General features: G+C 35.7%; 2 protein-coding genes across 3 annotated transcripts; one reads left to right on the plus strand and one right to left on the minus strand.

The window, feature by feature from the left end:
* Positions 1-272: 272 nt before the first annotated feature.
* Positions 273-3,958, plus strand: LOC147408621 (lysine histidine transporter-like 8). Its single transcript, XM_086420032.1, has 5 exons — positions 273-680; positions 921-1,054; positions 1,831-2,261; positions 2,433-2,564; positions 2,952-3,958. The coding sequence occupies exons 1-5, from the start codon at positions 328-330 to the stop codon at positions 3,432-3,434; spliced, it is 1,533 nt and encodes a 510-aa protein (XP_086276158.1). The 5' UTR covers positions 273-327; the 3' UTR covers positions 3,435-3,958.
* A 915-nt stretch (positions 3,959-4,873) lies between these two features.
* On the minus strand, positions 4,874-14,581 carry LOC147408622 (DHHC-type zinc finger family protein). Of its 2 annotated transcripts, XM_086420043.1 has the most exons (11): positions 14,274-14,573; positions 14,040-14,154; positions 13,049-13,123; positions 12,863-12,934; positions 12,543-12,680; positions 11,668-11,701; positions 9,451-9,560; positions 7,688-7,774; positions 7,224-7,307; positions 6,557-6,622; positions 5,027-5,348 (listed from the first exon to the last, which is right to left on the minus strand). In XM_086420043.1, the coding sequence occupies exons 1-11, from the start codon at positions 14,365-14,367 to the stop codon at positions 5,174-5,176; spliced, it is 1,050 nt and encodes a 349-aa protein (XP_086276169.1). In that variant the 5' UTR covers positions 14,368-14,573; the 3' UTR covers positions 5,027-5,173. The 2 variants fall into 2 exon arrangements, with proteins under 2 accessions (XP_086276176.1, XP_086276169.1); XM_086420050.1 differs by lacking the exon at positions 7,224-7,307 and having other exon boundaries at positions 4,874-5,348; positions 14,274-14,581.
* Between the last annotated feature and the right edge of the window lie 762 nt (positions 14,582-15,343).

The following is a 15,343-nucleotide window of genomic DNA, read 5'->3' on the forward strand; positions in this document are numbered from 1 at the left end:
TTATACATTATACAGCACTGTTTACTCTTTAATTGGAGTGTAAAATACTTCGGCTCCTAATTAAACCATGCTCAAAGTCCAATGTATTTATTCTCCAATCAAAATATGCCACATAGACATTGTTTCTATCTATCGGAACGGGACACCATACTGAATCGCAACTCTCTTTCTTCACACTAGCCAATATCTTCTCACTTCTATGACCAGGGTCTCCCATTAAATATAGTGGGAATAATATGTTTTGTTAGTGACTACTACTATAAATATAGATACCTATAATCAAAGAAAGGAAGGCAAAAGAGAGAGAGAGAGAGATCAAAGATTGCAATGGGTGAGTTGGTGGTATATTCGATCCCAGAGAGATCAAGATCTGATCCCCGTATCTCGTCTCCTCACAGTGTACTCCACTCTCCTTCCTTAACTCCTTTACCGCTCTTACCTTCTTCTTCCCTGAAAACCACAAACCACCATGAAAGCCCATGCTTCATCACCAACTTTACACAGCCGACGATCGTGAGCATTGAAGATCATGTAAGTCAATTCAACAAGGGGCAAGACGATTGGCTCCCGATCACAGCGTCAAGAAAAGGAAATGCTTACTACTCGGCATTCCACACCCTTAATTCGGGAATCGGAATTCAAGCCCTCGTGCTTCCTGTTGCATTTACTGTGCTTGGATGGTAGGTGAAGTGTAGTCCTTTTTTATGTGGCACTAGCATAGATAGAATTTTTGGTGATCAACTAACTATTAAGTCAACACAAACACAATTTCATAGCACTCTGATTACATTACAGAAATCTTAATTCTACAATTGAACCAAAGGAAATTTTGCTAAAACATAAATTTTCAATAATTAATTGCATATTTTTACAGAATATATATTTTTGACATTAGGAATTATATATTTGGTTGGTTACAGGACTTGGGGCATCATATGCTTTTCATTGGCGTTCGTATGGCAGCTTTACACACTTTGGTTACTGATTCAACTCCACGAGTCATTTCCTGGCATCCGGTACAGCAGATATCTCCATCTTTCCAAGGCAGCTTTTGGTAAGGGTTTCCAGCTTTTGAGTGAGATCCCAACCCCAAACATCATTCCAAATCCATTATATTATTAATAATTGTCTGTGATGTGTGATCATCATCATCATCATCAAAACCTAATAAGATTGACTGTTGATCACTTTTGCTGAGAGATCTTACTCATCATGATAAGTGTCTTTATTTTGTTCCTGATGGGAAACTATTTGGATCAAATTAATTGTAAAGTATTATACCACGTTTGTTCACAGATGGTATGTGTTCCCCACCGTTGGGCTATACGACACATACCCGTCTTTTATTTTCCTTTTTCTTTTTCATTTTTTCTTTATCGGTGGGAGACCTGGATCTGGACCACCTACCCCTCCCTCATCTTACCTTCTTGTCAAGAAAGAAAAAGAATACTACTAATCGTGAATCTCGTATTTGCTTACGTCACCATCTCAACAAATTTGAAAATATGACTCTAAAAGTCAGAAGAATAGAAAAATAATCCGAAAACTTTTGTAATTATTTGGAAATTTACCCATCTTATTTATCAAAAAATAAATAAAATTTACCCATCTCTCTTAATAGGTCTCTTAACGGATTCAAAATATTTCTTCTTTTTTATTTTGAAAATAAAAATTTGTTCTTTTTGTCTTACATTAGGTCAACATTCTTTTACTTATAATATGTACCCAAAAACATTTTTTATTCTTTCCTTGTATCTCGAGGAGGAAAGAAATCATCTCGTGTAGTCTGGAACAATTTGAATACTATTTTGATGAAATCCAACGTCTCAGGTGAAAAGCTAGGGAAGTTGCTTGCCCTATTGCCCATCATGTATCTATCAGGGGGCACCTGTGTTAGCCTAGTCATCCTCGCAAGTGGAAGCATGAAGATTTTCTTCCAGACCGTATGTGGGCCCAAATGCAATCACCCAAGCCCATTAACAACCATTGAATGGTACTTGGTGTTTTTGTGCTTGGCCATTGCAATAGCTCAACTGCCTAACTTGAACTCTGTAGCCATGGTTTCCCTAATTGGTGCCATCACGGCCATGGGCTATTGTACCCTCATATGGGTTATCTCTGTTAGCAAGACTAGGCCAATGGACATATCCTATGAACCAGTGAAGGCTAAATCAGATATTGCCAGGGCTTTCGGCATACTTAATGCACTTGGAATCATTGCTTTTGCTTTCAGAGGCCACAATCTTGTTCTTGAGATACAGGTAACAACATTTCACCATTACTAATGTATTACCTAATTCAAATTTATGAATTATTTTTGGTTTGGGTCCCAACGAATTGACCACTATTTGTTGGACCCACACCAAATAGAGTAGAATAATGAGGAGGGTGGGATGTTGTTGGAAAATACTTAATTGGAGATGCAATTGCAGGGCACAATGCCATCTAATGAGAAGCAACCGTCGCATGTACCAATGTGGAGAGGTGTGAAGTTTGCATATCTGATCATCGCAATGTGCCTAGTTCCTATTGCAGTGGGAGGCTTTTGGGCATATGGAAACAAGGTCAGTAAATCAAAAGCTTATTATATTATATTATTTCATTATGCATCTTGTGATGTCCACGTGGCATACATTGCAAAGGGTTTGGGCTTACACAACATTAGAGATCACATTATAAAGACTAACTCGGCCAGATGATTTTATTCTTATAGTCTTCAAAAAAAAAAAACAGACAAGTTTCTTCTCTTCTTTTTCTTTAGCCTTTAAAGTGTTCCAAACTGCAACATGTAAAGTTCTCTTAAAAAACAAAATGGGACTGAATGAATGGAATCGTTTTTTTTTTCTTTTCCCCTACAAAATTATTATTACACTATTATCGAATATAATATAAAAAAATGTATTATTATGCTAATAAAACAGAAATTGTGTTATTATGCTTTTTAATGGCAGATACCAAATGGTGGGATGGTGAGTGCTTTGCACACTTTCCACGAGCACGACACCTCTAGATTCGCACTGGGGTTAATAAGTCTGCTTGTGGTGATCCACAGCGTAAGCTCGTTCCAAATATATGCCATGCCAGTCTTTGACAACTTGGCGTTTGTATACACCAGCAAGAAGAACAGACCATGCCCACGTTGGGTTCGATCGGGGATCCGTGCCTTCTTTGGATCGGTAGTCTTCTTTATAGCAGTGGCGATTCCATTCATGGGGAGCCTGGCTGGTCTTATTGGTGGGATTGCATTACCCATCACCTTAGCTTATCCATGTTTCATGTGGATTCTCATCAAGAAACCTCAGCGATATGATGTAATGTGGTTCATAAACTGGGGACTTGGGTGCGTAGGGATGGCCCTAAGCGTTCTTGTTGTGGCTGGAGGCATTTGGAGTATAGTGGACACTGGCATTAAAGGGCACTTCTTCAAGCCCTAGTGAGAACCTCTCGAGCCATGTAAGTCTGACAGAAGAAACGATAACAATCAGAGCATTTTTTGGAGCGAGAATATGAGTATGGGAACATGAGGGAGAGTGAAATCATGTTCAAAGAAAATATCCCAGAGAGTTTTGGCAAAGCTACGTATGAATGTATGTTCATCCAATTCTCTCATGCCAAAGCTCTACAAAAACTCTCTTTCTTACATCTTACACAACTTTAAGAAAGTATAAAAGTTTATATATATTGTATCTACATAAAATAAGTTCATTTTACTGAATTCAGCCCAATTTTATGGGGCTGGTGTGACTATTAGTATCAATTTTATGACTCATCCTTTTATTTATATTTTTTTTTTAACACTGTCTTCGTTTGAACCATTTTTTTGGGTCAAATATTCTTCTATTTCTTTTCTTCCTTATTTTCATTTTCTTATCACACTGTTCTCTCCGTCTTCAAACACTTATTATCATAGTAATCATTAGTGATAAATTAGTAATTTTTACTTCTAATTATCCCTCTATCTAATATCTATTTTGACATTTCTAATATATCCAAATTTGGAATACTCTGTGATTCTATTTTACAAAACAAGACTATTGAGCAACAACAGTATAGTCTACTAATTAATATTACAAGAAAGAGTGATCAGTAAAAGTAGATGAAATGAGGTTCTGTAAAGAGAATGGGCATCCCTAATTGGAGATTGGAAACTTCTATTTGAAAGAAAAGATTGCTTAGTTACAGTATCAATTTTGGAATCTGTATATTTTGTGGTAACTGCGTCCAGTACTATCCAACAAACTGTTTATCTATGACTGAAGAATATGAACTTTCTACTTATAATCATCATAAATTGAATTATGATCAAATTGCTTTGGATTGGTTACCAAAGTCAGTAATTACCAATTACTGAAATTCAATTTTGATTTACAGGAGCTAAGCTTCTTTCATTTTGTTTGGTCAATAACTAAAATCCTAACTATGGGTTGGTGAGCATCACGTCTTTCTTTGAATAGAAACTCTATACATATATCCATGATGATTTTGAAATATAACAAAATAATCAATTCAATATATATATATATAATATAGAGAAAGAGAATAACCTATAAATAGAATTCAAACAACTCTTTCGGATAGAGAAATGATAGGTTCGAATTACGAAAAAGATTAATGAAATTCCTCCAAGTTGAGGATCAAATGGGAGGCTCCGATAATTTTACTTTATTTTTAAAAAAAAATTCAAATTTTGTTAACAAACTAACTACAGTTAAGATAAGATGGTTATGATTCCTACATGTTGGGCTCTAAGCATACAATACATTCAAGTTCAAGCACACCCAATGAAATAGCAAAATTATTTGATCTAAAGAATTGGACTCCAGTATATTTTTCAGCCACTAAACATGGATTCTGTAAATAAAAGCAAATTACAGGCTATTGAAAACAAAATATATTGAGCTAAAAGGCCATATGTCCCACCGGACCGATCTAACATCAGATGGTGATGGATTCTAGAACAACTCTTCTGCTGTAGCTTTGAAACTAACAAATTTTCCCTCCCCAATTGCAAAGAATCACAACAATCTAAATCACACATTGAAAAATCCCTAGTACTAATGGGTTAAAAACAAACCCTGTACAATACCATCTTCCTTGGGTTTGTAACAAATGAATGGAAGTACATATGCTTCTACAAGAGATTAAAACTAGATTGAAAACTGAACATAGCAATTCAACAGCAACGACATGATAATAAGTCCAAACATGTATATGGTTTCGATTTGGCTTCGAGCTCCAGAGCTGTGGGCACAGGTTCAAAGCTGTATATGCTATTTCGATTGCAACAGAAATTGTAGAGATTTCTGCAGATGCCTTCACTGAACGGTTTAACCCTCTCAGGAATCCCTCTGCAAATCAAGAAAAAGATATTAAGATCACATCTAACAAGAATGACAACATTTCATTCAGGATAACCCCCAAATGGTTTTTGCTAGGATGAGTTAACACAAGGAGGGAATCCCATAGTAGCATCACACCACAAGCAGAGAGAGACACACTCACTATTGATTTGGGCCATCCACATAATGAACCCCAACCCAAAAAATACGAGCAAGAGGTCTTTTAACAGTCCAAAGAAATTATGTCCTATAGTCCATCAAGGTGATCACGAGATTGAACAGTCCAGATCAGTGAGAGTGTTACCATCCTTGGCAATGTGAAGACACTTCTTTGCATAGTCTAAAGTATCGTACCATTTTGGAAAGTGTCAGCCGATACATACAGTTATTTGAACATTCCAATAGAAAACATGCCTGGAATTGAAGTTTCAGTGAATGTTTCGATTTGTGCTTGTTTGGCTCAAAATGTTTCAATTTATCTCAGAATGTTTCAGACCAAAACATTTTGAGACAAACAAGAACATAATGGAACCAAATCAGAAATCAAAAAGAAAGGACAAGTTAGACAATATGGTTATATTTAAGGGGACCGGATAATGGTTCCAAATCAAAATGACCTAAATATCCTCATATATCCAATATCTAGCCAAAAACCGTTGTTTTTCAACCCCAACCCCTCATATGTAACTTCTAGGTTAAAATTTGTTATCCTTGTCTTTATCCTTGAAAGTATATCTCCTTCAACATTTAAAATATAACAAGATAGAATTTTGGGAGAAAAATAACAGATTTACATATATGTATCACGGTATCAGGGTGAAGATATATTTGATAAAATACTCATAAATCATTTTATAACCTGAAATATGCTTTTTTTTAAATACTTAATATCTTGAGTGTGTTTCAGAATGTTCCAGTTTTCTCTTTGACCAAAACACTCCTCCAAAACAAAATTTCAAACCTTACTTCTCTGTATTTCTCGGAACACTTTATCCTTGCATCAAGATCATCCAACAATTTTTACACTGATATCAAGGCAAATCTTTTTAAGCAAATTAAGTGCCTCTTCATCACGATAAAAAAAATTCCAGCATTCAGTAATCAGGTGAATACTAGATTGATCATTGAAAACTAACTCAAAAAATAGAATTTAGTGCTTATTCAATAATAAATAAATAAAAAGATTGATAAAAAAGGCAGAGAATTTTAAAACTAACCTTAGATATGGGATGCGTCGTCTTCTCACTAGTTCGTAGGTAGTCTGGTTTGTGAGGACAAGATAGCTGTAGTAGAAAATGTCGAGATAACTTTCAGTTTTGGGGTTTGACACTTTTAAATCAAAGGAATACTTCTATTTTTCAACTCTTTTAACAAAAAGAGGACAAAGATTATAAAGCCAAGATGGGATCAATCTTTTTTACAATAAGTACACAGAAGCTTCAAAAAATTGATTAGGGAGGATTTGTCATAGCCTGCTCCTTTGTAGAATATCACACCATGCTTTCCCTATTTGGGAAATTGTCCTACTTTGGGTTCTCTTAAGCATTGTTAATCTCTGCTCCCACACTACCACAGCTTTATTTTGGGATCAACATGAGTATGACATATGTTATAGCTCTTCCATAATAACTAATCAAAGCAGCATGTACTTGAAGCTGAAGTTACAAATAATATTACCATTGAGGGGCAAATACTACTGATAGAAATGGCATACCAGCTGATACTATTTCTTTATACGAGACCATGTTACATAAACAGCTTATCAATATAAATTCTTATAAAAAGCAACTAATGATGGTAATGGAAATTGAAACAAAGAAATACGGTGCAGAAATTAAATTATTAAATTTAATTACTTCTTGGTCAGGCACTAATTAATCATACCTGTGGAAAAGCAGCAGCAGGAGAAGAAAGATTAGGCAAAGGGACAGGACAGCCAAAAACAATATCACAATCCCATCCATCCACCTGGAAGTATATTCCATCCAAGATCTAGATTTCAGATTACCAGGCAAATTACAAAAAATTTCCATTCAAGTCCCCCCCTCCCCTCAAGCAAATGTTATCATAACAAGACAGAAATCTATTGTGGTTGGATCCATAGTTCAGTTGGTTGACATATCGTAATGCAAATTTGAGGTCCAGCTGTGTGTGTGTGTGTGTGTGAGAGAGAGAGAGACAACTTAGACACATACTCAAGCCTTGGAAACTCCACTTACTAAGACTTTGATATAATCTTTCTAATATGCAAGAAGTGCCATTCTCTGGGCACAGCCTATCTAACAAGAGGTGGTAAACGTGTGCAACATAAGAAAGCAAGCTCTTACGCTTAAAGTGTATAAACATACCATGCCCTCTCAAAATTGGCCTTCAAATAAGATATATACAAAATACCAGTCCAAATGGATAACGCTGTTTCTTCCAAAATGTACCACCTACAACATAAGTTTGTAGCAGAAACTATGTAAGATTATCAGCAAGGAAAATTTTAGGCACCATAAATTGGAAAATGTATGATCAATATATTTCATAGTTGGAACCATGCTCTTTTATTACCAAGGAATACTTTTTAAATATAAAATAAAAGGAAGAGCTCAAAGACCCCAATATCTGATCCAAATGAATTATGTACATTCGTATAGAGAATTTACATTAATACAGAAGAGATGTGGAAGGAACATTGTATGGAGTTCAGTACGAGGATTAAGGAATCGGAATGGCTAGCCAGTCCTGATGTATCCATATCTACTGAAATATCTTGGATGTCAGTCAATAATTTCTCATCTTTTCCCTTGCATTCAGTCTAGTGTACTAATGCTCTGTTCATTAATTAAAAGTATACGTTGGGAATGTAAATGAAAATAATCACAGTGGCCTTTATGAACACATAAAAGATAAGAATATGAATGACTATTCTAGTTCTGATATGAGGAAAAACAATCTATGAATCCCAAGGAAGCCTCAACAAAGCATGGAGGAGATTTTTTATGCAATCCAGTGAACATATAAATTATAAGATTGAAGATCCAAAATCAAAATTCGTCTCAAGCAGCAACAAATAGATGCCAGGAAAAAGAGTTCCAAGTTCTCCAATTCGCCAGGCCCAAAGAAACATTTTGACTCTCAAAATGTTTACTGTTTGCTCAATTACATGATTGAGAAACCGCTAAATGTGCGGAAAAGCTCATAACGATATCTACAACTGCTATTCCATGAGATCCTAATGTTTTAAGCCTCAAATTTTGGTTAGAAAATTAAGTATAATAAGGGTAACGAAAAATTAGGGTACTTTGGTTAATTATAAAATAATTATGTTAGAATAGATGAAGGTTGAGGTATGTTGGTTAGATCTTAAGTTAGCTTTTAGGATTTTGTATCTTATAAGTAGGATTTTGTTATCGCCTGTCGTACTTTCTTTCTGGTTGCAATAAAATTGTACTTATCAAAAAAGAAAAAAGAAAAAAGAAAAAAAAAAAAAAAAAGGTAGAATGTCATGACTAATGAGATTTAGTAAAAGAGGCTTTGACAACTAAATGAGATTTTCCCTTAGGAAATTTTTAGTTCCTTTGTGAAGGAGGTTAGGGATTTGATTAGGTTGGCGCACCCAAAAAGAGGTTCTTCCCTGCATTTCCCTCTGAGGAATCTTGGCTTCAAACGTGATCAAAGTTTATTTGCTTACCACGCCACACCACTTCTCCAGTTGCCTGCACCAAGCCAGGAAACCACAACAAAGCATGGAACCTGGTTGCTGGAGCACAACTCAAATAATTATTCTAAGGACTCTTAACAACATTATATAAGAACTCCTCAATGATCAATCATTCTACTCCTAAGACCAAGTGTGTATTTGTTGGTTCCACGAATAAAAATAGAGGATTAGCCCACCAACAGTTCACATGAAGTCCTTGAAAAATATTTTCAGTGTTACACCATTTCATAGTAAGTGTTTAACGAATAGTTTCACCAACCCTTTTCTTATGCAATCTACTATAATTAATTTAATCACTACTTTCAGACCATCAGCATATAAAACTAACAAAAACAAAAAGGATGCACTGACGAGCAAAAAATAACTATAAAAGGATGAAACTGCACAGAACATAAAACTTACCAGAATCGACAGTGGTTACCCTGGCCAATACAAGTTCCAAGCCAGACACAATGATGATCAAACTGAAGTACACATTTGTCGCAATCATGGCAATGCTTTGAGCGTGGAGGCTGCATATACATTACATAAAAATAAATAAAATAGATCACCATCAAAACCACTTCAAAGATAGACAAGTTAGTAACAAAGCATCTTCCAAAAGAATGCTTAACAGGTTAATATCAAACGAATACCTTTCTTTAAATGTATTTGATGAAACAGTTCTATTAAAATTTATACTTACTAAAAAAAGAAAAAAATCTTACAAACATAACATGCAGGTTTAGAAACAATAAGTACAGTGCAGTACAATGCAAGTATGGGCAGATCATTATGGTTACTGGGGTGTACTTCCTTTGCTACCCCTGCCTCTACTTCCTTTCCTACTGCATTTGCCTTTTTTTTTTTTTTGGGGTACTAAGACAAAGTACCCTTTCTAGTGAAACTTGTCTTGTGATATTAGCGTTCGGCATTTAATCCCCAACGTTAGGGTCTATCACAGAAAAGGTGACAGATTCTCCATTGAATAGGAAATATGGTGCTTTTGTGGGAAAACCTACATTATGGGTCTCCTTTTTAAGTTGCTTTTCCCAATCATTTATTTGTCAAATGCAAGAACAGTTTGTGCAGCTTGGGAACTGGGACTTCTTGTCCATGGATGGTGAGAAAACACAGATATTTACGTGGGATATGGACTTTCGTAAAAATGTGAATGATTAGGAATCCCAACGGATAGTCTTTTGTCTTTTGTCTTTGTCGTGCCAAGTGACTTTGGAGGTTGGGTTTAGGTGTAAAGAAATTGATCCAAGAACAATATAGAAAAATAGGAAAAAGATGCAACACAGAAAATATAGATATTTACGTGGTTCCCTCAAGATTGATTACACCCTTTCACTGAATAAAGAGAAATGTGTACCCCCAAAAAACATAACTAACGACATAATACTAGTGACAGTAGAGAAATACCCTTAGGAAACTTTGGTTCAGGAGCTCCACCACCAAACCCCCACCTTTTGGCCAGGGGGTCAAGGCCGAGCTTGACTGATTAAAAACTACGGAATGATTAACAATACTCCTTGACGGCCAATACCATTAGGCTTCCCAAACCATTAAAGTAGGAAAGGTCCCTTCACAGGCCAATATTTTTACTTGAATCTTTTTCATCTTCTTCAAGCTCCACCTCTCACCTTCTCTACCTATTTTATTTTGGGTTACCATTTCCCTCTAAGGTATTTATCTTTGTTTGGATGGCTTTTTAAAATAAGACTAACAATCGATCATCTCATTTCAAGGAAGAATATTACTACTGACTAACTTATCTAAAAATAAAATATTGCTATCAACTACTGCGTAATGTGCAAAAGCAATGGAGTCAACTACTTGTACCTTCGCTAGGGATGTGTGGAGCTCATTTTTTCAGCTTTTTTGGGATTTCATAGATTATAACTGGATAAGTATCGGACAAATTTGGTAGTTGGAGAACTGTAGCAATTTCATCCCGAAGTAGGAATATTTGGTCAATGTCACTTATGCAGTTTGTTGGGGACTTTGAAAAGAAAGAAACAAGCATTATTTTGATGGAATAGAGAACATGGGAGAAGTCCATTTTGAAGATCAATGGTCAAGGATAGTAAAGGGCTCTATATTGATGATTAGATTTTTAATTAGGACATTTTAATTTCTGGTTTCCTGAGTTCACTTCACTTCCTGTTTATCCTTAGAGATTTACTGACCTTTATTTTATTTTTTTTGGATGTGGATGCGGGGTTCCTTCCTTTAAGACAATTGCTTTACACATAAAAAGGGAAAAATCCAACTTGTGTTCAACCTTGTTTCTTGATGTAAAACAATGACATTGAGCACACTCAACTACCATCTTGCCAAAAAAATTCATGGCAGAAACAGGGGATTCAACGGAAGACCACAGTTCTTCATTGCCCTTGCAGGGTAAAGATGATAGCCATCCATCCTCCAAGTTCAAAAGAAAGTTCTTTCATACTTTCTAATTTTTCACAAACATGCATGACAATGGCGCTGTGGATAGGGGGCGAACCACCACACACATTTCTATGGTGCAGGCAATTTATGTAAAATTTGTCAAAACTTTGGTAGCAAACATGACAAAATCAAGCTTTCTGTTTTAACATACAAAATAAGGGTTAAACATGAAGTAACTACCTGAACGATGTTACAGTAGGTGCAGGTACAACTTCTGCCAAAACCAGATGAAGATGTTGGTCAAAAGATTTCCAATGTATCCAGTATTTCAAGCATGTGTACTTCATAATATATGATTTACATTTTACATATGCGCACATATGATGTTAAAAGGATATAAGCCACAGAAGAAACAGGAGTACAAAATCATTTGCACCAATTTGTTGAATTAGCATATAGAGACATGCAGCAAGTGAGGATGCTTCAACACATGTTTAACAAGTTTCATGGTTAAGCAATAGATGTGTCTTAAAAAATTATGATGGCACATTCTAGTGCCTATATCAGGACATGATCAAGCTTGTGATAATTCTTTAAGGGAGTACACTTTAATGGAGGGTGAGGAACATACTGATCACTTTCATTGCCAAGCAACTAATTCATTGGACGGAAGATGTTCAAAATAGTTTTGGTCAATTTATTAATATGTAAGCATTTTTTATTTTTTTTATGACGGGTTCCAAAACCGTAGACCCGACTAGCAGGGGCAAGGCAACCGGCCTCTTAGAGCACCATATCTCGCCCAAATCCCCCAGGTACATGCAATACCCCACAAACCACACATACCAGGTAAGTAGGGATAAATTAATATGTAAGCATTGATTAGGCCCAACCTATTTCCATCCCTAATGGATCAGGTTTTGGGATCCAAAGAACTGGTAGGGCTGCAAAAGTATTTGCCACTCTGATCCCAGGCTAACCCTTTCATCACTGGGACAGAGTAGGCCCAACCCATTTCCATCCCTAATAAATGTGCATATAATAAAAGAAACATCTTGATTCAAAATTAGAGCAGTAATATATACAAGCAGAGGGCCGAAAAAAATTTTGCACACCTGATAGATGATCCAGGAGGGTACATTTCCATCACCAACTTTGTCCATGATGTATTATCTGTTCCAGTAACACTTCTTCCCAACTTGTTCCCTTCCACGGAGATAATCAAGTTCCCATTTTTGCTTGAAGCATGTTGTCTTTGCTTGATCGTCAAAAAGGTAAAGTTAGTAAGCTATTGTATAGTAATTAATGAACACCCACTTTCTAGTAATACTACAATATACAAAATATATTGAATTACTAAAATGGGGCTCCATAACAAAAATCATATCCACCCCATAATGCATTAGAAAAGAAAAAGTAGGAAAATGTAACTTACTTTGAGGTTGTTGACACCTTCCTAAAGATAGCATGTGTTTCATTTTCAACCGTCATTGCATCAAGAACATACCTGAAGTATAATAAATGTATTAAAAAATCATGTTCTATTGTACTCTAATCTGAACTTTTATATGAATTTCAAGGTGATAAGCATGAGTTTCGAATACAAAATGGTGACAGTTACCCAGGAGAAGAACCAGATGTAAAGAAATACTGAGCTAAGGTTGCAACAAACAGCAGCAAGTATGTTGCAGTGTACCTGGAAAAAAAAAAAGGAAATGTAACGAGAATTGAAGTAGAAAATGAGTGTTCTCATAAACATAAACAATACTAAAGTACAAGTTATGAACTCGACAAAGAAAAAAGGGATCAATAAGCAATAAGTCTTCATGTTAAAAGTGGTGGTTTTGGTATGTACAGAGCGACTTCGAATCATCCCAAGAAGATATACCACCAACCTTTAAGACAGATTTAACATCCTAGAATCTAGTATAAAAGACAAGATTATGTCTTGAGGAATGTCATTATAGATGTTGTACATAATCCCATTAGCACTAGAAACGTTCCTAACGATAACAAATGTCCCACAGCTCACTCAGATCTTTTTTTCCAAATTTGACTTGGATTCTAAATCTTCTCATTACAACTTGTAATTTTTATCGGTTAGAGTCGAATTATTTTATGAATTCCTATAAATCATTAAATCTTGCACAAAACCATACTTTATGAAGGTGAATTGTGATCACTTAGTTTAGTTATTTCTATTTATGAGTTCCATTCATTAGATGTTCTAGTTTCCTTAGTCGTTTTGAGTATTTCAAACTAGTCCTTATCAAGTAAAAAAGAAATGTTGGCTCGTGAGTCTCTTTACACACCAATTGCTCATAGATTATTAAAAAGCATAATTTATACTACCAGTAAGTCTTTTCTATTGATGCGGTCCAGTCTAAAACTAATAGAAATGTCTAAGCAGAATTAACTTCTCAAACCTAAAAAATTATAAGTTCAGCTCCATACTCATAAATCTAACCTTATAAAAAGTCTAGTAGAACCAAAGTAATCAAGCAAAAAAAAAAAAAGTAAAAAACAATTGAAATACATAGAATAAGAACAGAATTCGTCACAAAAAGCCAGAAACCCCAAAAAATAGGTATATAAAGTAGGGATTCAAATACCATGGTTCCTTTATCGTTTTCTCTATCAAATCTTTGTCAAAAATAAACAGAACACCCACAAGGATCAGGTGAAGCATCAGCAATGCACCTTTCAGACCCCATGAAGATCTCCTATCTGAAACCACAACTCATCAAAATCAAAATTAAAAATAAATAAATACAAATCCAGATATTTAAATCGATTGAAAATTCGGGGAAAAAGTGCAAATTGGGGAAATAGAATCGATAAGGTACCCGGATCGGCGAGACACGGGAACAACTGGTACCACCGCTCTGATGCTCGATCCCACGCGTCGCGAACTGGGCGGCACGAACACATTATCGTCATCAAAACCGTCGCATTAGATCCTAAATCGTTGAATCAGAGAGAGAGAGAGAGAGGGTTGTTCGAGTAACACTTTCGATACGAGGGACTTAGGGAGGAGACAGAGTCAGCGAGAACCGAAGAGACACTAATACACCCTGTCCGTGTTGCAAGGACTTTGCATTGGATGGTGCGCAGTGCGCATTTGTAGGCGCAATATAGCTTTCCTTCGGTCAATCGAATCTTATGTTGACCAGGGAAAGTCCAGTTTGAGCACAAAAATGTGATATGTGGTAGCAAAATGATGGTTATCCCCTTAAATATTATCCCCACAGCTATATGGTCCATTGATCCAATGCTTGTCATAAGCCCATCAAAACAGATGTACTAGTTACGTTAAGGCGCAAGATAGTTAAGGACAAAGCTGTAATGGTTCCTGATCCAGCTTAACTCCACAGGTCAATATGCCAAGTGGCGCACTCTAGTAGCTATATTTGGCCAATCTGTCTGTTGACCAACAAACCAAATGATTGCCTCATTGTTGTTTTCTTAACCATTGGGTTTGAGAATTACACATTATAAGACGCCATTGAACAAAACCCTTAGAATCACGCACGGTAGAGATCACCAATCAAACCCATCTTTGTATAACGGGGTGAAAGTGCCTGCTTCCTACCATAGATCCATGTTCTATATGGTTGGAGAATAACATGCTTTTTTTGTTTTTTTTTTTTGTTTTGGAGGTACCCAAGGATACAATTGGGCCTGTCAGCCCTCTAACCTAATGCACCCAAAAGAACAAGTGACCGAGCCTTGTTCTTGAGCCCAACCCGCTAGTATATTTTATATAGGTATTGAATATAGTCAAATGCATGATTTTATAAGGAAAAATAATAATAATAAAACATATTAAAAAATGACAAATTTACCTTCATCTCTAACTTATATTTAATTAAGATTGAGATTAGATCCATGTTTTGATAAAAAGTAATGTCAGAAG

The sequence above is a fragment of the Akebia trifoliata genome, chromosome 2, assembly GCF_017979445.1.
Source record: "Akebia trifoliata isolate Shusen 1 chromosome 2, ASM1797944v1, whole genome shotgun sequence".
In the NCBI taxonomy this organism is placed as follows: domain Eukaryota; kingdom Viridiplantae; phylum Streptophyta; class Magnoliopsida; order Ranunculales; family Lardizabalaceae; genus Akebia; species Akebia trifoliata.

Bases quoted from the DNA above. Each gene is read 5' to 3' on its own strand.
- LOC147408621 (XM_086420032.1), top strand. From the start codon at position 328: ATGGGTGAGTTGGTGGTATATTCGATCCCAGAGAGATCAAGATCTGAT. The intron at 681-920 runs GTAGGTGAAGTG...GGTTGGTTACAG, and splicing joins GCATTTACTGTGCTTGGATG to GACTTGGGGCATCATATGCT. The intron at 1,055-1,830 runs GTAAGGGTTTCC...CCAACGTCTCAG, and splicing joins TCTTTCCAAGGCAGCTTTTG to GTGAAAAGCTAGGGAAGTTG.
- LOC147408622 (XM_086420043.1), bottom strand. From the start codon at position 14,367: ATGACGATAATGTGTTCGTGCCGCCCAGTTCGCGACGCGTGGGATCGA. The intron at 14,155-14,273 runs GTACCTTATCGA...TTGTGGTTTCAG, and splicing joins CCCGTGTCTCGCCGATCCGG to ATAGGAGATCTTCATGGGGT. The intron at 7,308-7,687 runs GTATGTTTATAC...ATATACTTCCAG, and splicing joins GCCAATTTTGAGAGGGCATG to GTGGATGGATGGGATTGTGA.